This window comes from Coregonus lavaretus (genome assembly GCF_964263955.1).
Source record: "Coregonus lavaretus genome assembly, chromosome: 3".
Lineage (NCBI taxonomy): Eukaryota > Metazoa > Chordata > Actinopteri > Salmoniformes > Salmonidae > Coregonus > Coregonus lavaretus.
The window spans coordinates 15,096,746-15,121,381 of record NC_139990.1 but is presented as its reverse complement, the minus strand read 5'-3'; the positions used below and the strand labels follow the sequence as shown (position 1 = coordinate 15,121,381).

The 24,636-nt window shown below is 45.1% G+C and overlaps 1 protein-coding gene across 1 annotated transcript; it reads left to right on the top strand.

Moving 5' to 3' along the window:
• The first annotated feature begins 20,404 nt into the window (after window positions 1-20,404).
• Window positions 20,405-24,262, top strand: LOC311126977 (cbp/p300-interacting transactivator 3-like). The gene is made up of 2 exons (XM_084158704.1): window positions 20,405-20,596; window positions 22,524-24,262. Exon 2 carries the CDS (start codon window positions 22,539-22,541, stop codon window positions 23,310-23,312), a length of 774 nt encoding a protein of 257 aa, XP_084014830.1. The 5' UTR covers window positions 20,405-20,596; window positions 22,524-22,538; the 3' UTR covers window positions 23,313-24,262.
• The last annotated feature ends 374 nt before the right edge of the window (window positions 24,263-24,636 follow it).

Genomic DNA, 24,636 nt, shown 5'->3' with positions numbered 1-24,636 from the left:
GTACGAAAAATAAAAATATATACAAAAAACAGGCTATTTACACGGACACACACAGAGTACACAACCGCACTCCTACGCCATCTTGGATTGGGATGATACTCTAATTTTCCCTGTACCCATCATTGCTACAACCTAGCCTATGAATACAAGTTTACAACGTAGGTGCACAGGTCGAGATAATTTTGAGTAATCAAGGTGACAGACAGTGACACATTCAATACCGCCTTGCACACTCTTGCCTCTCACCTTTTCACTTGTGGACTTCAGTGTACAACACATCAGCTGTCTATGACCAGGCAAAAAAAAAAGTTCCAAGCCAAACCTTCATATCATGACTGCTAACCACTACACACAGCCTACATCGTTGTCACGTCATAGTCAACATAGCTACTAGCAGGGGCGCAACTTTGGTTTTAGAAGTCCGGGGGACTTTTTTTTTTTTGTAGGATAAACACTCCAAAACGGCCAACCCGACCGCTCGGAGGCATCTGCATGGTCCTAAATCACACCGTTGCCTTGTTTTGTATCACATTCCAATGATAAAACTGGGGGGGGGGATTTCAGAATGTGGGGGGGACATGAAAGTTGCGCCCCTGGCTAGTAGAACTAATAATCATGCAGTACAGAGTAGTCAGCAGCAATCAGTTTAGCATTTACACCTGCGTGCCACGGTGGCAATACATTTATAAAACCAAAAGCTTACCTTGACTTGGAAGAGTTCCGATGTTGGATAGCCATAGTCAGCTAGCTAACATACAGTAGCATCCCTCTCTGTTTGAGCCGAGTGTTTGAGTATGCTAAACCAGCTGGCTGCATTTGGCACTAGCTCCCGTGTAGCTCAGTTGGTAGAGCATGGCGCTTGCAACGCCAGGGTTGTGGGTTCGATTCCCACGGGGGACCAGTATAAAAAATTAAATAATGTATGCACTCACTAACTGTAAGTCGCTCTGGATAAGACTGTCTGCTAAATGACTAAAAAAGTTTTAAAAAACAATATACTACTAAATATAGCTCTCGCTCTCTTGCGTCTCCTTAATTTTGGAATAAATTAACTTGTTCAAAACTGTTGAACTATCGTCTTTCTCTCTCTTTGAGTCAACTACTCACCACATGTTAAGCACTGCAGTGCTATCTAGCTGTAGCTTATGCTTTCAGTACTAGATTCATTCTCTGATCCTTTGATTGGATGGAAACATGTTAGTTCATGCTGCAAAAGCTCTGATAGGTTGGAGGATGTCCTCCGGAAGTTGGCATAACCATGAGCCTCCTAGGTTTTGTATTGAAGCCAATGTACCCAGAGGACAGAAGCTAGCTGTCCTCTGGCTACACCATGGTGCTACCCTACAGAGTGCTGCTGAGGCTACTGTAGACCTTCATTGCAAAACATTGTGTTTTAATCAGTGTATTTAGTATAGTTTTATCTAAAAAGGATAACTTTTTTAATGTTTCACTATTTTTTCTTCTTCTGAAATTCACTGAGGAGGATGGTCCTCCCCTTCCTCCTCTGAGGAGCCTCCACTGGTGCATTTCTCTGACTTTATAGGTCTATATCATTTTCTTGGACACTCAAGGAAATCACATTGGATTAAGCAATGCTGTTGACTCTTGTTGCTGTGCTGTTCTCACCCTGCCTACTCCCCTCCTCCTCCCCCTCCCTCCCTCCCTCCTCCTCCATGTGCTTTCACTCTATCATACATGACATTAACAGGGCTATACTCCATACACGTGCCACTACCACCCTGCCCCCTCTCCTCTCCAAGAAGAAGCAGGTACGAGCTCCGCAAAACCATTAGGGACACAAAACGACAATACAGACTCAAACTTGAATTGATGTTCAACAACTCAGACTCGCGTCGCACGTGGCAAGGACTACAGACTATCACAGACTACAAAGACAAATCCAGCTGTACGGTGCCCACCGAAGCCTCCCTCTCAGACGAGCTTAACACATTCTATGCTCGCTTTGAGACAGACAATACCGAGCCATCCAGGAAGACTCTCGCTGCTCCGGACGACCAGGTGCTTTCGCGCTCTGAGACTGACGTGAGGAAAACTCTACATAGAGTGAATACTCACAAGCCACCGGCCCAGATAGCATCCATGGCCGCGTCCTCAGAGTGTGTGCTGACCAGCTGGCAGATGTCTTCTCGAACATCTTTAACCTGTCCCTATCTCAGGCTGAAGTCCCCACCTGCTTTAAGGAAACCACCATAGTCCCAAAGCCCAAGAAAAACAAGTTGACATGCCCAAATGACTATTGCCCCGTCGCGCTCACCTCAGTCATCATGAAGTGCTTGGAGAGGCTGGTCATGGCCCACATCAAGGCCACCATGCCAGGCACACTGGAGCCACTCCAATCTGCCTACCACTACAACAGATCCATGGAAGATGCCATTTTCATCGCTATTCACACGGTCGCAAAACATATATATTCACCCCCTTTGCTATGAAGCCCCAAATAAGATCTGTTGCAAGCAATTACTTTCAGAAGTCACATAATTAGTTAAGTAAAGTCCACCTGTGTGCAATCTAAGTGTCACATGATCTGTCACATGATCGCAGTATATATACACCAGTTCTGAAAGGCCCCAGAGTCTGCAACACCACTAAGCAAGGGGCACCACCAAGCAAACGGAACCATGAAGACCAAGGAGCTCTCCAAACAGGTCAGGGACAAAGTTGTGGAGAAGTACAGAAAAAGTACAGAAACTTTGAACATCCCACGGATTAAATCCATTATTAAAAAATGGAAAGAATATGGCACCACAACAAACCTGCCAAGAGAGGGCCGCTCACCAAAACTCACGGACCAGACAAGGAGGGTATTAATCAGAGAGGCAACAAAGAGACTAAAGATAACCCTGAAGGAGCTGCAAAGCTTCACAGCGGAGATTGGAGTATCTGTCCATAGGAACACTTTAAGCCGTACACTCCACAGAGCTGGGCTTTACAGAAGAGTGGCCATAAAAAAGCCATTGCTTAAAGAAAAAAATAAGCAAACACGTTTGGTGTTCGCCAAAAGGCATATGGGAGACTCCCCAAACATATGGAAGAAGGTACTCTGGTCAGATGAGACTAAAATTTAGCTTTTTGGCCATCAAGGAAAACGTTATGTCTGGTGCAAACCCAACACCTCTCATCACCCCAAGAAGACCGTCCCCACAGTGAAGTATGGTGGTGGCCGCATCATGCTGTGAGGATGGTTTTCATTGGCAGGGACTGGGAAACTGGTCAGAATTGAAGGAATGATGGATGGCGCTAAATACAGGGAAATTCTTGAGGGAAACCTGTTTCAGTCTTCCAGAGATTTGAGACTGGGACGGCGGTTCACCTTCCAGCAGGACAATGACCCTAAGCATACTGCTCAAGCAACACTCGAGTGGTTTAAGGGGAAACATTTAAATGTCTTGGAATGGCCTAGTCAAAGCCCAGACCTCAATCCAATTGAGAATCTGTGGTATGACTTAAAGATTGCTGTACACCAGTGGAACCCATCCAACTTGAAGGAGATGGAGCAGTTTTGCCTTGAAGAATGGGAAAAAATCCCAGTGGCTAGATGTGCCAAGCTTATAGAGACATACCCCAAGAGACCTGCAGCTGTAATTGCTGCAAAAGGTGGCTCTACAAAGTATTGAGGAAAGTGGAAGGGAGAAAAAGTAAGGAACTTGTCTGTTGCATTAAAGAACATAATTGGTTAAAGAAAATTGTGATAAATAAAAAAGTATACCAGTTTCATTTAAGGACCAAAGGATTGACAGCTGTCCCATATAGATTGCAAAATAGTTGGGAAGAGATTTTTGACGTACCGATTCCATGGCATAATGTTTATGAACTGATACGCAAAACGACGCCGGATTCAAAACTTTGAATTATGGGGGATACAATCTTCCCAGCTCTGCAGATTTTCCTGCGAAGAGACAGAATCATTAGATCATTTGTTTTGGTACTGTCCATATGTAGCTTGTTTTTGGACACAGGTCCAGGAATGGCTAAAGGATGGCATTATTTACCTGGAGCTAACCCTGCAGATAGCACTACTGGGTGATCTGAAAAGTCATAGTCAATCGATCAATAATATAATAATACTTTTAGCAAGAATGTTTATTTTCAATTTACAATCTGTAGAAACAATGAGAATAGAAAGGTTCAGAACTTTTGTAAAACATCACAGTACAGTTGAAAAATATATGGCAAATAGAAATCCAATATGGATGGTGTTAAGATATAGATGGGTGGTGTTGAATGAAGTTGAAGGATGGGAGGGACTAATAACAACTAATAACAACAAGATAACTAATGTAATGCATACTGTGTCCATAATAAGTATATAGGTTATAGGTTGAGAACTTTTGTGAAAGAGCACAGTTAGAAAGAAATGGCATATTGTCACGCCCTGGCTCTGGGGACTCTTAAATGTTGAGCCAGGGTGTGTAGTTTCTATGTTGTGTTTTCTATGTTTAGTTTCTAGATCGTTTAGATCTATGTTGGCCAGGGTGGATCCCAATCAGAGGCAGCTGTAGCTCGTTGTCTCTGATTGGGGACCATACTTAGGTAGCCTGTTGGCACTAGTGGGTTGTGGGATCTTGTGCCGTATAGGTTTGTTGTGTGTAACCTTAAGACTTCACGTATCGTTTGTTTGTTGTTTTGTCATGTTTGCACAGTTATAATAAACATGTACGCTTATCACGCTGCGCCTTGGTTCGACCAATCTTTAAACGATCGTGACAGAAGATCCCACTAAATGAGGACCAAGCAGCGTGTCCAGGAGCAGACAGCCTGGACCTGGGAGGAGATCCTGGACGGGAAGGGATCCTGGACTTGGGAGGAGATTCAGGCCGGAATGGATCGCCGTCCTTGGGAGGAGACAGTGGAGGCGCGCTATAGAAAGGAGCAGCGGCAACGCAGAAGGTGCCGGCCGAGGAGGAAGCCCGAGAGACAGCCCCAAGTAAAAAAAAATTGGGGGGCTAAAAGGGTGGTTGGCGGAGCCTAGTGTTAGAGCAGAGCCAACTCCCCGTACTCATGCAAGGAAGCGTGTGACTGGGCAGGCTCCGTGTTATGCAGAGCTACGTACTGTGCCGCGAGTGTTCCGGCACAGTCCTGTACGTCCTGTGCTAGCACCACGCACGTGTCGTGCGAAGATGGGCATTCAGCCAGGACGGGGTGTGCCGGCTCAACGCTCGTGGTCTCCAGGACGCCTCCTCGGTCCCGTATATCCTGCGCCGGTGCTACGTACTGTATCGCCAGTACGCGTGCACAGCCCCGTACGTCCTGTGCTAATGCCTCACACATATATTTGTGGAAGTAGGCATCCAGCCAGGACGGGTTGTGTCAGCTCTCTGCTCCAGACCTCCAGTCCGCCTCCACAGTCCGGCCCGGCCCGTTCCTGCTCCCCGCACCAAGCCAGTGTTGCGTGTTCCCAGTCCGGCCCGGCCCGTTCCTGCTCCCCGCACCAAGCCAGTGGTGCGTGTTCCCAGTCCGGCCCGGCCCGTTCCTGCTCCCCGCACCAAGCCAGTGGTGCGTGTTCCCAGTCCGGCCCGGCCCGTTCCTGCTCCCCGCACCAAGCCAGTGGTGCGTGTTCCCAGTCCGGCCCGGCCCGTTCCTGCTCCCCGCACCAAGCCAGTGGTGCGTGTTCCCAGTCCGGCCCGGCCCGTTCCTGTCCCTCGCACCAAGCCAGTGGTGCGCGTCTCCAGCCCGGTCCGGCCCGTTCCTGTCCCTCACACCAAGACAGTGGTGCGCGTCTCCAGCCCGGTCCGGCCCGTTCCTGTCCCTCGCACCAAGCCAGTGGTGCGCGTCGCCAGCCCGGTCCGGCCTGTTCCTGTCCCTCGCACCAAGCCAGTGGTGCGCGTCGCCAGCCTGGTCCGACCTGTTCCTGCTCCTCGCATCAAGCCAGTGGTGCGTGTGTCCAGTCCGGCACGGCCCGTGCCTGTTCCACCAGTGCCTGATCCAGCTCCGGTCAGCGGCTCCATGCCGGAGTCAGAGCAGTTCGCTCCACCGTCGTCGTGTCCAGCTCCAGTCAGCGGTTCCAGTCCAGACCCAGACGTCAGCCCCTCTCTAGTTTTGGGGTCTCCCACACCAGGGTCCAGACAGGGCTTGGTACTTCGTGGGAGGAAGGAGAGGGGAAGCAGCGCGCCGAAGTCCAGACCAGACCAGGGGCGCAACAGGGAGGCGGATAATAGGTGGTGGTCACGCCCGGAGCCGGATCCGCCTCCGAGGTGGAATGCCCACCCGGCCCCTACCCTGTTATGTTTAGGTTTGGGGGGGGGGGGTACTGTCACGCCCTGGCTCTGGGGACTCTTAAATGTTGAGCCAGGGTGTGTAGTTTCTATGTTGTGTTTTCTATGTTTAGTTTCTAGATCGTTTAGATCTATGTTGGCCAGGGTGGATCCCAATCAGAGGCAGCTGTAGCTCGTTGTCTCTGATTGGGGACCATACTTAGGTAGCCTGTTGGCTCTAGTGGGTTGTGGGATCTTGTTCCGTATAGGTTTGTTGTGTGTAACCTTAAGACTTCACGTATCGTTTGTTTGTTGTTTTGTCGTGTTTGCACAGTTATAATAAACATGTACGCTTATCATGCTGCGCCTTGGTTCGACCAATCTTTAAACGATCGTGACACATATAGAAGCAAACCGGATGGACATCATGAAAATGATCGGAGAGGTTGAGGGTAGAGGAAGTTCAGGAGTAAAAACAAACAAAATAGAATTCTTGTAAAATTGACTGTGTCCATAAAATGTATATAGTATGAATAAGCTGGAAGTAGAGGCCTAAGCATTGTTGTTCACTAGTTTACTCCAATTAGGCAAGGGGTGGTGGGGTTGGAAAGTAATAAAGGGAAATATATATTTTTTAAGGATATGTAGATGTATATGTATGTGGATGTATATGTATATATGTATGTATGTATGTGTATATATATATATATATATATGAGGGGAAAAAATGTATGCACTCACTAACTGTAAGTCGCTCTGGATAAGAGCATCTGCTAAATTACTAAGGATGTAAAGATGTAAGATATATGTGTGTGTATATATATATTTGCGAGAAAGAAAAACATATGGGGGATTGGAAGTGATGCAGACAATTACATTGATGGAAGTTACAATCTATCAGCAATATTAAAGCTGATCCACCCCCTAAAAAATTTAAAAATTAAAGTATTGACTTTGGGGGTGTGAATAGTTATGCACGCTCAGGTTTTCTGTTTTTTGTCTTATTTCTTGTTTGTTTCACAATAGAAAATATTTTGCATCTTCAAAGTGGTAGGCATGTTGTGTAAATAAAATGATACAAACCCCAAAAAAATCCATTTTAATTCCAGGTTGTAAGGCAACATAATAGGAAAAATGCCAAGGGGTGTGAATACTTTCGCAAGCCACTGTATGTGAGAATGCTGTTCATTGACTACAGTTCAGCATTCAATACTATTGTTCCCTCCAAGCTCAGAGCACTGGGTCTGGACACAACCCTCTGCAACTGGATCCTGGACTTCCTGACGGGCAGACTGTAAGGATTGGCAACAACACCTCCTCCTCACTGACTCTTAACACAGGGCCCCCCAAGGGGCGTGTCCTCAGTCCTCTGCTGTACTCCCTGTTCACCCACGACTGTGTGGCTTTGCACGACACTAACTCCATCATCAAGTTTGTAGGCCTGGCAACCAACAACGACGAGTTAGCCTATAGGGAAGAGGTACGTGAACTGGCATTGTGGTGTCATGACAACAACCTCTCCCTCAATGTCAGCATAACAAAGGAGTTGATTGTTGATTTCGGAAGCAGAGGAGGGAACACACCCCGATCCACATTAACAGGACTGCAGTAGAGAGAGTCACGAGTTTTAAGTTCCTTGGCATCTACATCACAGAGGACTTGTCATGGACCAACAACACCACCACTCTTGTCAAGAGGGCGCAACAGTGTCTCTACTTCCTAAGGTGGCTAAAGAAATTTGGCATGCCGCCCCGGGTCCTCCCCAAACACTACCGCGGGAATTGCATCCACGACCACAAGGCCCTCCAGTGGGTGGTGAAGACGGCCCAGTACGTCACTTGGACCGTGCTCCCACCCATCCAGGACATATTCAAAACGGTGCCTGAGGAAGTCCCGCAGCACCATCAAGGACCCCACACACCCTAGCCACGAGCTGTTCTCTCACTTACCATCGGGCTGACGGTATCGGAGCATGAGCTCTGATACCAACAGGTTCAGAGATAGTTTCTCTGAACCAGTCTGATGGCTACAAGCCATCAGACTGCTGAACCTGCTCTGATTCTCCGCACCTTAGCACAGATGCACTCACTCATGCAAACACACACACATATGCATTCATGCTAAAGACACATCACAACTGCTGCTACCAGACTCTTATTATACTGCTCAATTTATATACTCCCCCCCCCCCCGTCCCCCGTCCCCGTCCCCATCCCCGTCCCCCCCTTCTCCAATACACGTGTAAATATTGGACTATAAATTGAGCCTTCCTTTATTATACTTATGCTAAAATGTTTATTCTATTCTACTGCCATTTACTTTATGTTAGTATTCTTATATTTTATTACTTCTTATTGTTGTTTCATTGTCGAGAAGGAACCTGCAATTAGGCATTTCGTTGGTCGATGTATACCATAAAACTCTCCAATCCTCTCTTACTGATGGTGTTATGGAGTAAGACCATGATCAGCTGACTTGATGTTGCCAACTTGCATGGTACAAGAACTGTACATGGAGTTTCTGGACAAGGAGATGTCGTTAGGCTACTGTAACATATCACAGTCTGACCAGAGAGCGAGTAAATAAAAGGGCGGAGTCTGGAAAAACAACATTCCATGAATGCTAACAATAGCATGGTGCTGGACTGGACCCTATGCTCTCAGCTAAAGTCCAACCACTAGAGTTCAGACAACATAGAGAGAGAGAGAGACAGAGAGAGGGGGAGACAGAGAGAGGTTGTGGGGTCTGGGGTCCACTCACAAACCAATCATTCACAAAATGGGACGAACACCAAACTGAGACTCTGCATGCAGAATTCTGCAAATGTATCCCCAGAGTACAATGTAAAACACAAAATAATGCATGCAGACCAGAATTAGGACGATTCCAGCTAATTATCAAAGTCCAGAAAAAAGCAAATAAATTATACAACTATCTAAAAGAAAGCGATTCCCAAACCTTCCATGACAAAGCCATCACCTACAGAGAGATTAACCTAGAGAAGAGTCCCCTCAGCCAGCTGGTCCTGGGACTCTGTTCACAAACACAAACAGACCCCACAGAGCCCCAGGACAGGAACACAATGAGACCCAACCAAATCATGAAAAAACTAAAAGAGAATTACTTGACACATGAGAAAGAATCAACAAAAAAACAGCAAACTGGAATGTCATTTGGCCCTAAACAGGGAATACACATTAGCAGAATGCCTGACCGCTGTGACTGACCCCAAATGTAAGAAAGTCTTTGACTATGTACAGACTCAGTGAGCATGGTCTTGCTATGGCGAGAGGCCGCCATAGGCAGACCTGGCTCTCAAGAGATGACAGGCTATGTGCACACTGCCCACAAAATGAGATGGAAACCGAGCTGCACTTCCTAACCTCCTGCCAAATGTTTGACCATATTAGAGACACATATTTCACTCCGATTACACAAACCCACAAAGAATTTGCAAACAAATTCAATTTTGATCAACTCTCATATCTATTAGGTGAAATACCACAGCGTGTAACCACAGCCACAAGAAAAGTGAAGCACAAACACCATTGTAAATACAACCTATATTTATGTGTTTATTTATTTTCCTTTCCTACTTCAACTATTTGCACATTGTTACAACACTGTACATCACTAATAATATGACATTTGAAATGTCTATATTCCTTTAAAACTTCTGTGAGTGTAATGTTTACTGTTCATTTCTGATTGTTTATTTCCCTTGTTTATTTCCCTTTTGTTAATTGTCTATTTCACTTGCTTTGGCAATGTAAACATATGTTTCCAATGCCAATAAAGCCCTTTGAATTGAATTGAGAGAGAGTATCATAGGACAGCACTCTGCCAAAGCCTAAAGTCTGCTAGGTTTATTGGCAAATCGGAGCTATCAAAGACTGTAGTCACCCAAGTCATAGACTGTTCTCTCTGCTACCGCTCGGCAAGCGGTACCGGAGCGCCAAGTCTAGGTCCAAAAGGCTCCTTAACTTCTTCTACCCCCAAGCCATAAGACTGCTGAACAATTAATCAAATGGCCACCCAGACTATTTGCATTGACACCTCCCCACCTTTGTTTTTACACTGTTGCTACTCGCTGTTTATTATCTATGCATAGTCACTTTACCCCTACCTACATGTACAAATTACCTTGATTAACCTGTACCCCCACACATTGACTCGGTACCGGTACCCCATGTATATAGCCTCATTATAGTTATTTTATTGTGTAATTTAGTTTATTTTTACTTGATTTTATTGAGTAAATATTTTTCTTAACTCTATTTTCTTAAAACTGCATTGTTGGTTAAGGGCGTGTAAGTAAGCATTTCACGGTAAGCTCTACATCTGTTGTATTCGGTGCATGTGAGAAATAAAATGTGATTTTATTTGATCTTTCCTTTCCTCGGATTAGAAAACAAAACATGTTTGTAAGGAATCTCAGATGAGTTGTTTTTCACTCCCATGTACAGACATCCATCATACACACATAGTCACAGCATTACTCAGTCAGTCAAACCAGGAAGTTACAGACATGGCTGTCTAATCAACAGCTTCCTGTCCAGTCTATTGTGTCTGTAAATAGCCTGTAAATACCCTGTTTTTTTTGTATTTTTCGTACATATTTCCCTATCAGACTTTTTATCCTTCTACAAAATATACTTTCCTGCAACCCGCCTCACTCAATGTGGAATGGATTCTATTATTGACTTACCTTTTATCTAGAATCTCCAGTTGAAACTAGCTAGCCAGCTAACTAGCTACTTGCTATTAGCCACAGTTAGCGGTATTTCACCCAGAACATTGGATTTTTTTTCTGCGGGATTAATTTAATCACTGGACATTAATCACCGGATCGCAACTAGCTAGCCGCAACCGAATGGATGTTGCTGTCTGGCTAATCACCACTGCCCCCGATGCAAGCAGCAGTTACCCTCGAGCTAGCCTAGATCCAGGCTCATATCTACCTCTAGGTCTACCGGACGGGAGTAGCCAGCTAACTAGCTACTTGCTATCAGCTACCGTTAGCGGTTTTTCACCATTGTCCGTGGCCTGCACCACTCACCAGCCAGCTCTAGTCTGGACTATTATTCGGCCAGTCTGCACAGCGCGTTATCGACCCAGAACATATCAGTTTTTCTGCCGGAATCACTGAATCACTGGACCTTTAACTCCGGATTCATCGCTACCAGCTAGCTGCAACAAAATGGACGCTGTGGTCTGGCTAATCATCCTGAGCTAGGCCCATCTCCCGACTATCTACCTCTCTGTCAACCGGACGGGACCACCTAGTGTTGACACGGAGCCCCGCCGATCCTACACGACTGGTCTGCCGACGAAATCGTCTGATGTGGTTACGACGTCGACCACGAAGATTCCATCTGCTAGCCCCGGCCCGCTAGCACACGCTAGCCGTGGCCTCTTACTCGCTAGTGCTTTAGCAGCCTCCGAACTATCCTATTGCTGTTCACCGGACCTTATGATAACTCAGCTATACAGCTGATGTCTGCTGGACTGTTCCTTTTTACGGTACTACATCCTGTTTATGTTTAGCCTCAGCCCAAACATGGTTAGCTTATTGTTGTTTCGGTTATTTCTAATTGTACTATTTCACTGTAGATCCCCCAGCCCAGCTAAACCTGCCTTAGATAGCTCCTTTGTCCCACCCCCCATACACGCGGAGACCGACTCAATTGGTGCCTCCAGTGATGCTATCTCTTTCATTGTTACCCAACGCTTAGGTTTACCTCCACTTTACTCATATCCTTCCATATCCTTGTCTGTACATAATGCCCTGAATCTTTTCTACAACACCCGGAAATCTGCCCCCTTTATTCTATGTACCCAACGCACTAGAAGACCAGTTCTTAAAGCCTTTAGCCGTATCCTTATTCTAGTCCTCCTCTGTTCCTCTGGTGATGTAGAGGCTAACCCAGGCCCTGCAGCCCTCAGTATCACTCCTACTCCCCAGGCGCTATCATTTGCTAACTTCTGTAATCGCAAAAGTCTTGGTTTCTTGCACGTAAATATCAGAAGTCTACTTCCTAAGTCTGAGTTATTCACTGCGTTAGCACACTCCGCCAACCCTGATGTTCTAGCAGTGTCTGAATCCTGGCTCAGGAAGGCCACCAAAAATTCTGAAATTTCCATCCCCAACTATAACATTTTCCGTCTAGATAGAACTGCCAAAGGGGGTGGAGTTGCAATCTACTGTAGAGATAGCCTGCAGAGCTCTATCATACTATCCAGGTCTGTGCCCAAACAGTTTGAGCTTCTACTTCTAAAAATCCACCTTTCCAGAAATAAGTCTCTCACTGTTGCCGCTTGCTACAGACCCCCCTCAGCCCCCAGCTGTGCCCTGGACACCATATGTGAATTGATTGCCCGCCATTTATCCTCAGAGTTCGTACTGCTTGGTGACCTAAATTGGGATATGCTTAATACCCCGGCCATCCTACAATCCAAACTAGATGCCCTCAATCTCACGCAAATTATCAACGAACCTACCAGGTACAACCCTAAATCCGTAAATATGGGTACCCTCATAGATATCATCCTGACTAACATACCCTCTAAATACACCTCAGCTGTCTTCAACCAGGATCTCAGCGATCACTGCCTTATTGCCTGCGTCCGTAACGGGTCCGCGGTCAAACGACCACCCCTCATCACTGTCAAACGCTCCCTAAAACACTTTAGCGAGCAGGCCTTCCTAATTGACCTGGCCCAGGTATCCTGGATGGATATAGATCTCATTCCGTCAGTAGAGGATGCCTGGTTGTTCCTTAAAAGTAATTTCCTCTCAATCTTAAATAAACATGCCCCATTCAAAAAATACAGAACTAAGAACCGATATAGCCCCTGGTTCTCCTCAGACTTGACTGCCCTTGACCAGCACAAAAACATCCTGTGGCGTACTGCATTAGCATCAAATAGCCCCCGCGATATGCAACTTTTCAGGGAAGTTAGGAACCAATATACACAAGCAGTCAGGAAAGCAAAGGCTAACTTTTTCAAACAGAAATTTGCATCCTGTAGCACTAACTCCAAAAAGTTTTGGGACACTGTAAAGTCCATGGAGAATAAGAGAACTTCCTCCCAGTTGCCCACTGCACTGAGGCTAGGAAACACTATCACCACCGATAAATCTACAATAATCGAGAATTTCAGCAAGCATTTTGCTATAGCTGGCCATGCTTTCCATCTGGCTACCACTACCCCGGCCACCAACTCTGCACCCTCCGCTGCAACTTGCCCATGCCCCCCCCCCCCCGCTTCTCCTTCACACAAATTCAGACAGCTGATGTTCTGAAAGAGCTGCAAAATCTGGACCCCTACAAATCAGCTGGGCTAGACAATCTGGACCCTTTCTTTCTAAAACTAGCCGCCGAAATTGTCGCAACCCCTATTACTAGTCTGTTCAACCTCTCTTTCATAACGTCTGAGATCCCCAGAGATTGGATAGCTGCCGCGGTCATCCCCCTCTTCAAAGGGGGTGACACTCTAGATCCAAACTGCTACAAACCTATATCCATCCTGCCCTGCCTTTCGAAAGTATTTCAAAGCCAAGTTAACAAACAGATCACCGACCATTTCGAATACCACCGTACCTTCTCCGCTATGCAATCCGGTGTCCGAGCTGGTCATGGGTGCACTTCAGCCACGCTCAAGGTCCTAAACGATATTATAACCGCGATTGATAATAGACAGTACTGTGCAGCCGTCTTCATCGACCTGGCCAAGGCTTTCGACTCTGTCAACCACCGCATTCTTATTGGCAGACTAAATAGCCTTGGTTTCTCAAATGATTGCCTCGCCTGGTTCACCAACTACTTCTCAGATAGAGTTCAGTGTGTCAAATCGGAGGGCCTGTTGTCTGGACCTATGGCAGTCTCTATGGGGGTGCCACAGGGTTCAATTCTTGGGCCGACACTTTTCTCCGTGTATATCAATGATGTCGCTCTTGCTGCTGGTGACTCTCAGATCCACCTCTACGCAGACGACACCATTTTGTATACATCTGGCCCTTCATTGGACACTGTGTTAACAAACCTCCAAACGAGCTTCAATGTCATACAACACTCCTTCAGTAGCCTCCAACTGCTCTTAAACACTAGTAAAACGAAATGCATGCTTTTCAATCGAACGCTGCTGGCACCCGCCCACCCGACTAGAATCACCACTCTCGACGGGTCTGACCTAGAGTATGTGGACAACTACAAATACCTAGGTGTCTGGTTAGACTGTAAACTCTCCTTCCAGACTCACATAAAGAATCTCCAATCCAAAGTTAAATCTAGAATCGGCTTCCTATTTCGCAACAAAGCCTCCTTCACTCATGCTGCCAAACATGCCCTCGTAAAACTGACTATCCTACCGATCCTTGACTTCGGCGATGTCATTTACAAAATAGCCTCCAACACTCTACTCAGCAAATTGGATGTAGTCTATCACAGTGCTATCCGTTTTGTCTCCAAAGCCCCATACACTACCCACCACTGTGACCTGTACGCTCTTGTTGGCTGGTCCTCACTACATGTTCGTCGTCAAACCCACTGGCTCCAGGCCATCTATAAATCACTGCTAGGCAAATCCCCGCCTTATCTTAGCTCATTGGTCACCATAGCAGCACCCACACGTAGTCTGCGCTCCAGCAGGTATATCTCACTGGTCATTCCCAAAGCCAACACCTCCTTTGACCGCCATTCCTTCCAGTTCTCTGCTGCCAATGACTGGAACGAATTGCAAAAATCTCTGAAGCTGGAGACTCTTATCTCCCTCACTAACTTTAAGCATCAGTTGTCAGAGCACCTTACCGATCACTGCACCTGTACACAGTCCATCTGAAATTAGCCCACCCAACTACCTCATCCCTATATTGTTATTTATTTTGCTCTTTTGCACCCCAGTATCTCTATTTGCACATAATCTCTTGCACATCTAGCATTCCAGTGTTAATACTATTGTAATTATTTTGCACTATAGCCTATTTATTGCCTTACCTCCATAACTTGCTACATTTGCACACACTGTATATATATTTTCTGTTGTATTTTTGACTTTATGTTTTTTTTACCCCATATGTAACTCTGTGTTGTTTTTATCGCACTGCTTTGCTTTATCTTGGCCAGGTCGCAGTTGTAAATGAGAACTTGTTCTCAACTGGCTTACCTGGTTAAATAAAGGTGAAATAAAAAATAAAAAAATAGACTGATGTTTTTCTAGTCCTCTCTTATATCATCCACAACAACCCTTCTGTTTCTTCAACTATCAAACTATGTGTGTGGGGATAGTTGGAAGAAGTGAGACCCTGGTGTGAATGAAACATTGACTGTAGTACATCTTGCGCTTAACTTATTTTAGTTCTTATTTTTTTTCTGGATAATTGGATAGTAAACATTGTCCATTTTCTACTGGGGATAATAATGAAACAGATAACTACAGCCTGATGTTAGTAGGACAGGCCAGGCCTAGTGAAGGCAGGGTGGAGGGCCATCCAATCCTAGAAGGCAACTATGCAGGGGGCTAATGACAGACAAATGGAGTCGTTGAATAACAACCACCACTGACCAGGAGACACAGGAATCTACTGAGAGGTGATGGTGGCCCATCCCCCCACTCACTCACTCACTCACACAGGCACGCATGCATGCATGGAAACACACACACACACACATTCAGTAAAACAACATATGCTCCAGTCCCTGTTACCTGGAGCAGCAGGTGTGTTGCACCTCCCCCAGGCTGGGTGGAGAGAGAGGAGTGTGTGTGTGTGTGTTCGTGTGTGCCTGTGCCTGCATGTCTGAGTGTGTGTATGTGTGTGTGTGTGTGTATGTGTGTGTGTATGTGTGTGTGTGTGTGTGTGTGTGTGTGTGTGTGTGTGTGTGTGTGTGTGTGTGTGTGTGTGTGTGTGTGTGTGTGTGTGTGTGTGTGTGTGTGTGTGTGTGTGTGTGTGTGTGTGTGTGTGTGTGTGTGTGTGTGTGTGTGTGTGTGTGTGTGTGCCTATGTTTGTGATGGGTGGTTTTCCTGTGAAGGGGATAGGGGGAAGGGGTTAGTGTAGCGTGTTAACATCTAAACAGCACAGCTGTAAAAACGACTCATATCATCTACTTGTACAAATGTCAGAGAGAGAGAGAAAGAGAGAAGAGAGAGAGAGAGAGAGAGAGAGAGAGAGAGAGAGAGAGAGAGAGAGAGAGAGAGAGAGAGAGAGAGAGAGAGAGAGAGAAAGAGAGAGAGAGAGAGAGAGAGAGAGAGAGAGAGAGAGAGAGAGAGAGAGAGAAAGATAGGAGGGAGAAAGAAAGAAAGAAAGAAAGAGGGCGAGACAGAGCGACACAGAGAGAGAACATTCACACCGCTAGCTAGAGAGTCACAGCTTCCCATAACTAGCTGTGACTATACTCTCTAGCTGACTATTGGCGTCGGCTAATGGGATCCTAATAAATCAAATCAAACTAAGATGCCATTTATTTTGCCACTACATGGATAAAAGCACACATTTTATTTTATTTATGTAAGTGGACATTTATTTATACCTTTTTAACAAGTATTTTTCCTTTCTGCCTCTCTCTCTTTGCAGAAGGTCAAGTCTAAGGCTGCGTCCCAAATGGCACTCTATTCCATATGGGCCCTGTTCAAAACTAGTGCACTATGTAAAGAATAGGGTGCCACTTGGGACGTAGCCATCATGTAGGAGCAGTAGCCTGAGCAGTCTATTGTGATTGGCCTTGCGTGTGGCACTTTGGGTGTGCAAGCAATAATTGCTTTGGCTAAAACTGCATTAATCGTGTTTTGACGACACATAAAGCCATTGAAAAGCTCATTGGAATATGAATACAAAAGGAGATGATGTGAACATGGGGATGTGTGGGGCCGGATAGAGGGGGGGGGGGGGGGGGGGGGGGGCATGTGTCTGTGACATAGGGATGACTAGAATGCAATGAGTAATGTGAAACCTGGATAATATGGTGAGAGAAGAGGAATACAATGAATATATAGGGAATGACAGAGAGAGCTGGGAGAGAGAGAGGGGCAGGGAGCAAGAGAGAGGGAAGGCCATAGAGATAGGAAGGGGATAGAGAGGGAAGGCAAGAGAGATAGGGAGGGGATAGAGCGAGAGGGGGAGAGAGAGGTGTGTGAGAGATAATGAGTACAGTGCCTTATCTGTACTTAAAGTAATTCCTCTTTTTGTTCTAGCAGAGTAATATAAACAAATTCTATACATCCTCGTCTTTGCATATAGGTAATCTATCATTAACTCCATCTCAGATAAGAAACACATTTATGGGTCATTTCTTAAATGGTCACTTCTTAGATGCAATTCACCTAAAGGCATTGCGAGAATGCTTACTTATAAAAGTATATAGAAAATATGTTACAATCTGATGTATTCAAAATAGATATGAAACAGATTGTAGGTTTTCACAATTTAATAATTCACAATTTAATTATTTATTGTAAACCAAAATAACATGAATTGTCTGAATGTGAGATTTTGAGCTTCTTGATATTTTAGTTTCTTTGCTCTGATTGGATCCACTACAATCCTCAGAAGACAAGACGAGGCCAAATTAATAAGAGTCTAAATTTACCAGGTTATTACGCCATGCAGCCCAGGCAGGTTCCAGCAGTACATGCTAATCCACACTTGACTTGACACCATTCAGCCAATCAACAGGGAACGGGATGACAAATGTTTCTCCCCTCAACACCTGTGAAAAGACACTAAACTCAGGCCACAGGCCCCCAATTTGTAGGTTTCTTTATTTTTTACTATTTTCTACATTGTAGGACAATAGGGAAGACATCAAAACTATGAAATAACTCATATGGAATCATAAAGCTGTCTTTTTTTTTTTTTTTTCACCTTTATTTAACCAGGTAAGCCAGTTGAGAACAAGTTCTCATTTACAACTGCGACCTGGCCAAGATAAAGCAAAGCAGTGCGATAAAAACAACAACACAGAGTTACATATGAGGTAAAACAAAACATAAAGTCAAAAATACAACAGAAAATATATATACAGTGTGTGCAAATGTAGCAAGTTATGGAGGTAAGGCAATAAATAGGCCATAGTGCAAAATAATTACAATTAGTATTAATACTGGAATGATAGATGTGCAAGAGATGATGTGCAAATAGAGATACTGGGGTGCAAATGAGCAAAATAAATAACAATATGGGGATGAGGTAGTTGGGTGGGCTAATTTCAGAAGGGCTGTGTACAGGTGCAGTGATCAAGGCAAAGGGTGGCTATTTGAAGAATCTCAAACATAAAATATTTTTTAGATTTTTTGATTACTACATGATTCCATATGTGTTATTTCATAGTTTTGATGTCTTCAGTATTTATTCTACAATGTAGAACATCGTAAAAATAAAGAAAAACCCTTGAATGAGTAGGTGTTCTTAAACTTTTGACTGGTAGTGTAAAACTCACATTGGACTCAATCGATTACAACACTGAGGTCAATAGACAATCAAAAACAAAAAAAGTTTCATTCAAAAAAACCTGCCTCCAAATAAGTTGCCATATTTGGACATATCTGTGGAAATCAAATCAAATGTTACTTGTCACATGCTACATAACAAATACATTTTGATTTGCTTCAACATATCAAGTGCAGATATACTAGTAGGTTGATAGTGTAAAAGGCCCTGTGTCAGTACTAGACCTTGCAGATCTGGCCATAGACAGTAGGGTGTTTGACTCAGTCGGGGGATGGGGTGGAGCATTAATTTGCATTGTAAATAATGACATTGTCAGTTTAGAAGAGGGCACTCCCTTTAAATCTACTGAGCTAGTTATGGTGCATCCAAACAGACAGATTAGAGTAGAGTAGACCATCCTCCTCAGTGTTGTCTCCTCAGCCCTAGAACAGAACAGAGCACAATGGCCTAGCTGCTGAATAGACAGAGAGGCTGAGAGTCTGGCCGACTCTGGGGCCCAAGAATAGGACACATTCTTCAGCACAAAAGGGTGTGTGTGTGTGTGTGTGTGTGTGTGTGTGTGTGTGTGTGTGTGTGTGTGTGTGTGTAAACATCAGTAGAAGCCAGGCCCCTGCAGAGAGGTCTTGACTCTCTGGTCTCTCCACTGTGGTATAAGAGAAGTGAGTTATGATGACGGGAGTACGTGCATCAATCGCTGTGTGAACAGAGGGAGGGAGAGAGTGAAAGAGAAGGAGAAGGAGAGAGGGAAAGAAAATGAGCACCCAGCAATCATTGTGCCTGTAAGTTAGACAGTCACCCTCTACTTCTATGGTTTCTGTTCAACCATCTTCTTCTATGGTTTCTGTTTCTGTTCAACCATGGTGCACTGAGCTGAATGTGGTGTCATGTCATTAGCACCAGCTTCATGCCAGCAGGCTCTCTCTCTCTGGGGAGGTTGGTGTTCACATGCATATGTATCACCAGGCTATTTATCTCTGCAACAAAACATTTGCATAGCATGCACCAGAGCCTACCGTTGTCTGTCTCTAATAGCTAGCTCTGATTGATTCTGTGACTGTAATCTGAAATGAATAGTGAAATGAATTAGTAATTAGTCATTCATATTGTAATTCGAAAACATACTGTAGGCCTCAATGAAACCGGACTCTAATTTGTAACATGGAGAATGTTGATTTGATTTGTAAAACATGAATTACATGTCTAGTATATAGGCTATTTGTTGATGAAATTATTATGGATATGAAAATGATTATTGTTGACATACATACCAGTGTCATAACAATATAGTAGCCTATTGGGAGGTTTGTACAACACACTCTCTGCTCTACATTTACATTTTAGTCATTTAGCAGATGCTCTTATCCAGAGCGATTTACAGTTAGTGAGTGCATTCATTTTCATACTGGCCCCCCGTGGGAATCGAACCCACAACCCTGGCGTTGCAAACGCCATGCTCTACCAACTGAGCTACACGGGGCCACTGTTGACACCATATCCTTTACTAGCTACCATAATTGTCCCCTAGTAGGCTACAAAATGTATGAGGCCACAACAAGTGCATGTTATACAAAGGAGTCGTAGCCTACCTAACGCCAACATTTAAGAACATGTCAGTAGCAGTAATGAATTGTCCAACGTGCGCCAAGTCTGTACTAGGGTCACAAGGCGAGCCAATCGGAACAAAGGATACAGAGACGACAGTAGCTCCACCTCTCCTTCTTTCTATCTCCGCTGGTTGGTTTATACATGTATATAATCCCGGAGCTGACCCAGAAAAGTAACTCTGGTGACGGACTCTCGCTCGCCTAACAGTGCACTAGAGAGCACCGATCGTTTTAATTCGATGAAATACATGTATTTGGTGCATCGCCTTTGGAAGTAAAGACAGAGATCCAATAGCAGAAAGAGAACTCGAGAACTTCAGAGCAGGGACATTTTGCTGGTAAGTGTTGTCTTGTTTGGGGGCCATTCTTGCAGAGAGAGAGACAGAGACTGTCCTATTACTGAGGGAAGGTAGGAGAACCATTGTTCGTTTTATTTCGTTTTATTTGCGGTTTCTTACATTACCGATTGTTCAGATGCCGGCGATAGTGCATAGTGATACTGTATGAAAAATGACTAAACGATGGAACTGTATATATTGCCAAAACGAGTTTATTTAAACCGGATTATATTTTTTGTTGTAATGTGGTATCAAAAGTATTTACTGTTAATTGAAATCTGGGCCCTATGCAAATCCCAAGACTACACGAGTAAAATGAAGTGTTAGAATTTAGATATATTGAGAGCGTCTGCTAAATGACTAAAATGTAAATGTAATAATTAGCCTACAAGAAAATACCTCGATCATTCTTTGTTGCTCCCCTTTTAGCCTTTTGCAAAATGTGGCATAGACGGAATGAATGTTAACATGCCTTAACGTTTACGCTTGCATAGCCCAAACGCAAATGTATGGATTTTGTTCGGCTGTTGACAATACCCATCCACTTTGTTTTCTCTCTAAATGACTGTGGTTTTAGAAACAATATTGAATCGGTTCGTAGTTTTTTTTATTGATAGAGCACAAAGAGGTTTGAACGGAAACCTGAGCGCCAGGGGCACTGGAGTTCCTCTTTGGGGAAAAGAGAAGAAAGAAACACGAAATTCTTTGTTTTCAAGCAGACAGTGAAAAGACAGAGACACGTACAGAGCCACACTCCTATGGTATCCAAGGGATGCACCATCATATTGTGTTCATGCAGTGATACGAGACACGTACGCTATTAAGAATGTAATTAATTGTTTTACCTTGCGTAATTGTGCGTGGGAAAATTATGCGTTGTTGTGCCATTTTAACTCTGGTGTTATGGAGATGCACAAATATAGATTCCGTTCTGAATGAATAAAACGTAGGGTATTGTCTTTCATTTTTCTTTCCATTGTATTTTCCCATAAGTACAAATCGTAATGACCATCTTGTCCATTTGTCACTGCTTGTGCCTAACGAAATGTTTGTAAACGTTGGTTTCCTTTCGCGCGGATGCTCTCACTATCATAGTGCATGTAGTACCTTATTTATTACTATGTAACAACCGATTAAAATTCGACATGAGCTCCTCTGCGTCCTTTCAACGACAAAGGTATGACTGGTATTTCCCGAGCGTGCAATAGGCTACATACTGGCAGTGGATACAGGCAGTAGGCTACGCGTAATGTTGCTGTGGTCGAAATGATGGTCAAACAATCGAAAGTGTAAACGTTCCCTCAACGTCATCTGAATAGATTAATGACTCAACATTGTTTGAATCATTCATAGTACACTGTCTATCTCTATGGAATCACTCACTGTTAAAAGAACAGTCATGGTATAGGGTTGTATTGGGAATGTTATGTTCTCAGGGGGCTGTGTCCCTCAGATTGATCTGGTGATGTAGGAAGATACCTAGTCAGTTGTACAACTGAATGCATTCAACCGAAATGTGTCTTCCACATTTAACCCAACCCCTCTGAATCAGAAAGGTGCGGGAGGTGCTGCCTTGCTCAAGGGCAGAACAGAAGAGTTTTCCACCTTGTTGGCTCGGGGATTCCAACCAGCGATCTTTCGGTTACTGACCCAGTGCTCTTAACCGCTAGGCTACCTACCGCCCCTACTGTATGTTTATCAGTGTTTTCCAAACCTCTCTTCGAAAAACACCAATCAATCCACTTATTCATCTATTCCACTTCTAGCACACCTGATTTTTTTGCAACTAGAAGGCTCTGGACTGAAGCACCACCAACATCAACATTGCTCCTCCTCCTCCGCAGGGTGACAGTAAAGATTTCCATGTGAATGGTCTTATACGGAGTCATCATCATAACTAACATAAACATTGTCCTTCCTCCTGCAGGGTGACAGAGAAGCCATGGCAGACCACATGATGATGCCCATGTCCCACGGCCCTGCGACGGCCCTCCACGGCTACAGGATGGGGGGAATGGGTGGCCCTCCACAGCACGCCGTGCCGCAACCCGGTCTCCGCACCCTCCCCAACGGCCAGGTCATGCACTACGGCCGGGTGCCGCAGACCTCCATGGAGGCCGCCATGAGGCAGCGACCCGGCCTGGGGATGGTGGGGCCGGCTGGGATGAACGGTCAGGTGAACAGCCAGGTCAGCGGAGCTCAGATGGGAGGACACCACCACCAGATGAACCAAATGATGTATAACCAACAGCATCAACAACAACATCAACAACAACAACAACAGCAGCACCACCACATGCAGCAGCAGCAGCACCCCCAGTCTCAACCCCAGCACCCCCAGCAACAGTACCACCCCAGTGGGCTCACCTCCCAGCAGCTCATGGCCTCCATGCACCTCCAGAAACTCAACACCCAGTACCATGGACATCCACTGGGGCCGGTCCAGGGCCATCACCTGGCCAACGGGGCCCAGTACAGAGTAGGGCCAGGCCAGCTGGCCAGCATGCAGCACATGGGTCAGGGTGGGCCAGGTATGGTGCTGGGACAGAATATGGACATAGACCTGATAGATGAGGAGGTTCTGACAGCGCTGGTGTTGGAGCTGGGTCTGGACCGGGTTCAGGAGCTCCCAGAACTGTTCCTGGGTCAGAACGAGTTTGACTTCATCCCAGACTTTGTTTCAATGAAACAGCAGCCGAGCACCGTGAGCTGCTGAGAGATACACAACAGCCAGATGAAGAAAGACGCTGTAAAAACAGGCTGGCGCCCGGGAAAGACTGAACCACAGACTAGACTAGCCACAGCAGCACAGACAAGAGGAGACAAACCGATTATTGTTTCTGTTCTCTGTGTGTGAGTTTAGGCTATCTATCTGTGACCATGTATAGTAGGTCTACAGAACACACTGACCTACCTGTGAATAGTAGGCCTACCTGTTGGTTTAAAATGAATTATAAGGACAGAAAGAGAGGAGAGGAAACAAAAGCTTCCTCTGCATCAGGCTGGTCAGCATCAGTGTCGTGAGATCTGAGCTCAGTCAATTCGGCCACAGGGTGACGGTCTCTCTGACACAGTGGCCTCTGACGATTCTGTACTGCCTACCGTCCTGCCTCTGGGCTGCCACCCATGTCCTAGTCTCACTGTGTGTGCTGAGGCCTGAGGGATGAATGTAGACTCATTCAGCAGGACGGAAAGACGAGACAGACAAGCTGAGACAATACAAAAACTAGCTTCACCCGAGACTACTAGATTCGATTTATGGCTTTTAGAAATGTATTTATTTATGAATTTACCCCACCAAGTTGCTAGCGGACATTTGACAAATTGAGTTGTTAAAAAAGTTGGTCATCTGATTATGAAGCCTGTTGGGGGGGGGAATAGTTGTTTAAAAAGATGCCTAACTATATTGTGTGTATGTTGAAGGCTGGTTCTTCAAAACAGGCTTGGAGGATTCCTTCCTCGTTACCTTAACATTTCCTTTAGTAAGAGCCTGAGAGAGAATGGGCCAATGGGGTTAGATTTTGTTGGGTGGTGGGGGTTTATGAGTCTCTGATTGTTTGGGAATTAACTGTGTTACCCTGGCGATCTGGTTCCTCTCCATGACATCATCTGATGACATAATCAGAACAACATTCTATTTATCATTAAAACTTAAGTTTCCTTGAATCGTACATGTCCACAGTTTCTCTATTTCCTGCTGCTGATCAAATCACTGGTGAAGTAGTGCGGCACATACAGAGTAGCATCTCTATAGCAAGAGAACAGCAAACACACCACGCCTGTCTTAAAATACTGCTCTGAACACTGAGGGTCAGCTTCTACAGTCAAACAGCTAGATGCTCTATTTCAGTGGAGTCTCAATGACTACTTTACACAGTACCTCTACTGGTGGACCTCGGGGCAAGGGAATACACTGAATAGTATTTAAGGAACAACACACAACATAACAGCGGGCTATTTACTCTATATACAATATCTGTGAGTGTGGCACAGAAGGCAAGGCAGGGGGGAAACCAGAACCTCTCTAGTCAGTCGCAGGT

Coding starts and splice junctions, on each gene's coding strand:
- LOC311126977 (XM_084158704.1), top strand. CDS start 22,539: ATGGCAGACCACATGATGATGCCCATGTCCCACGGCCCTGCGACGGCC.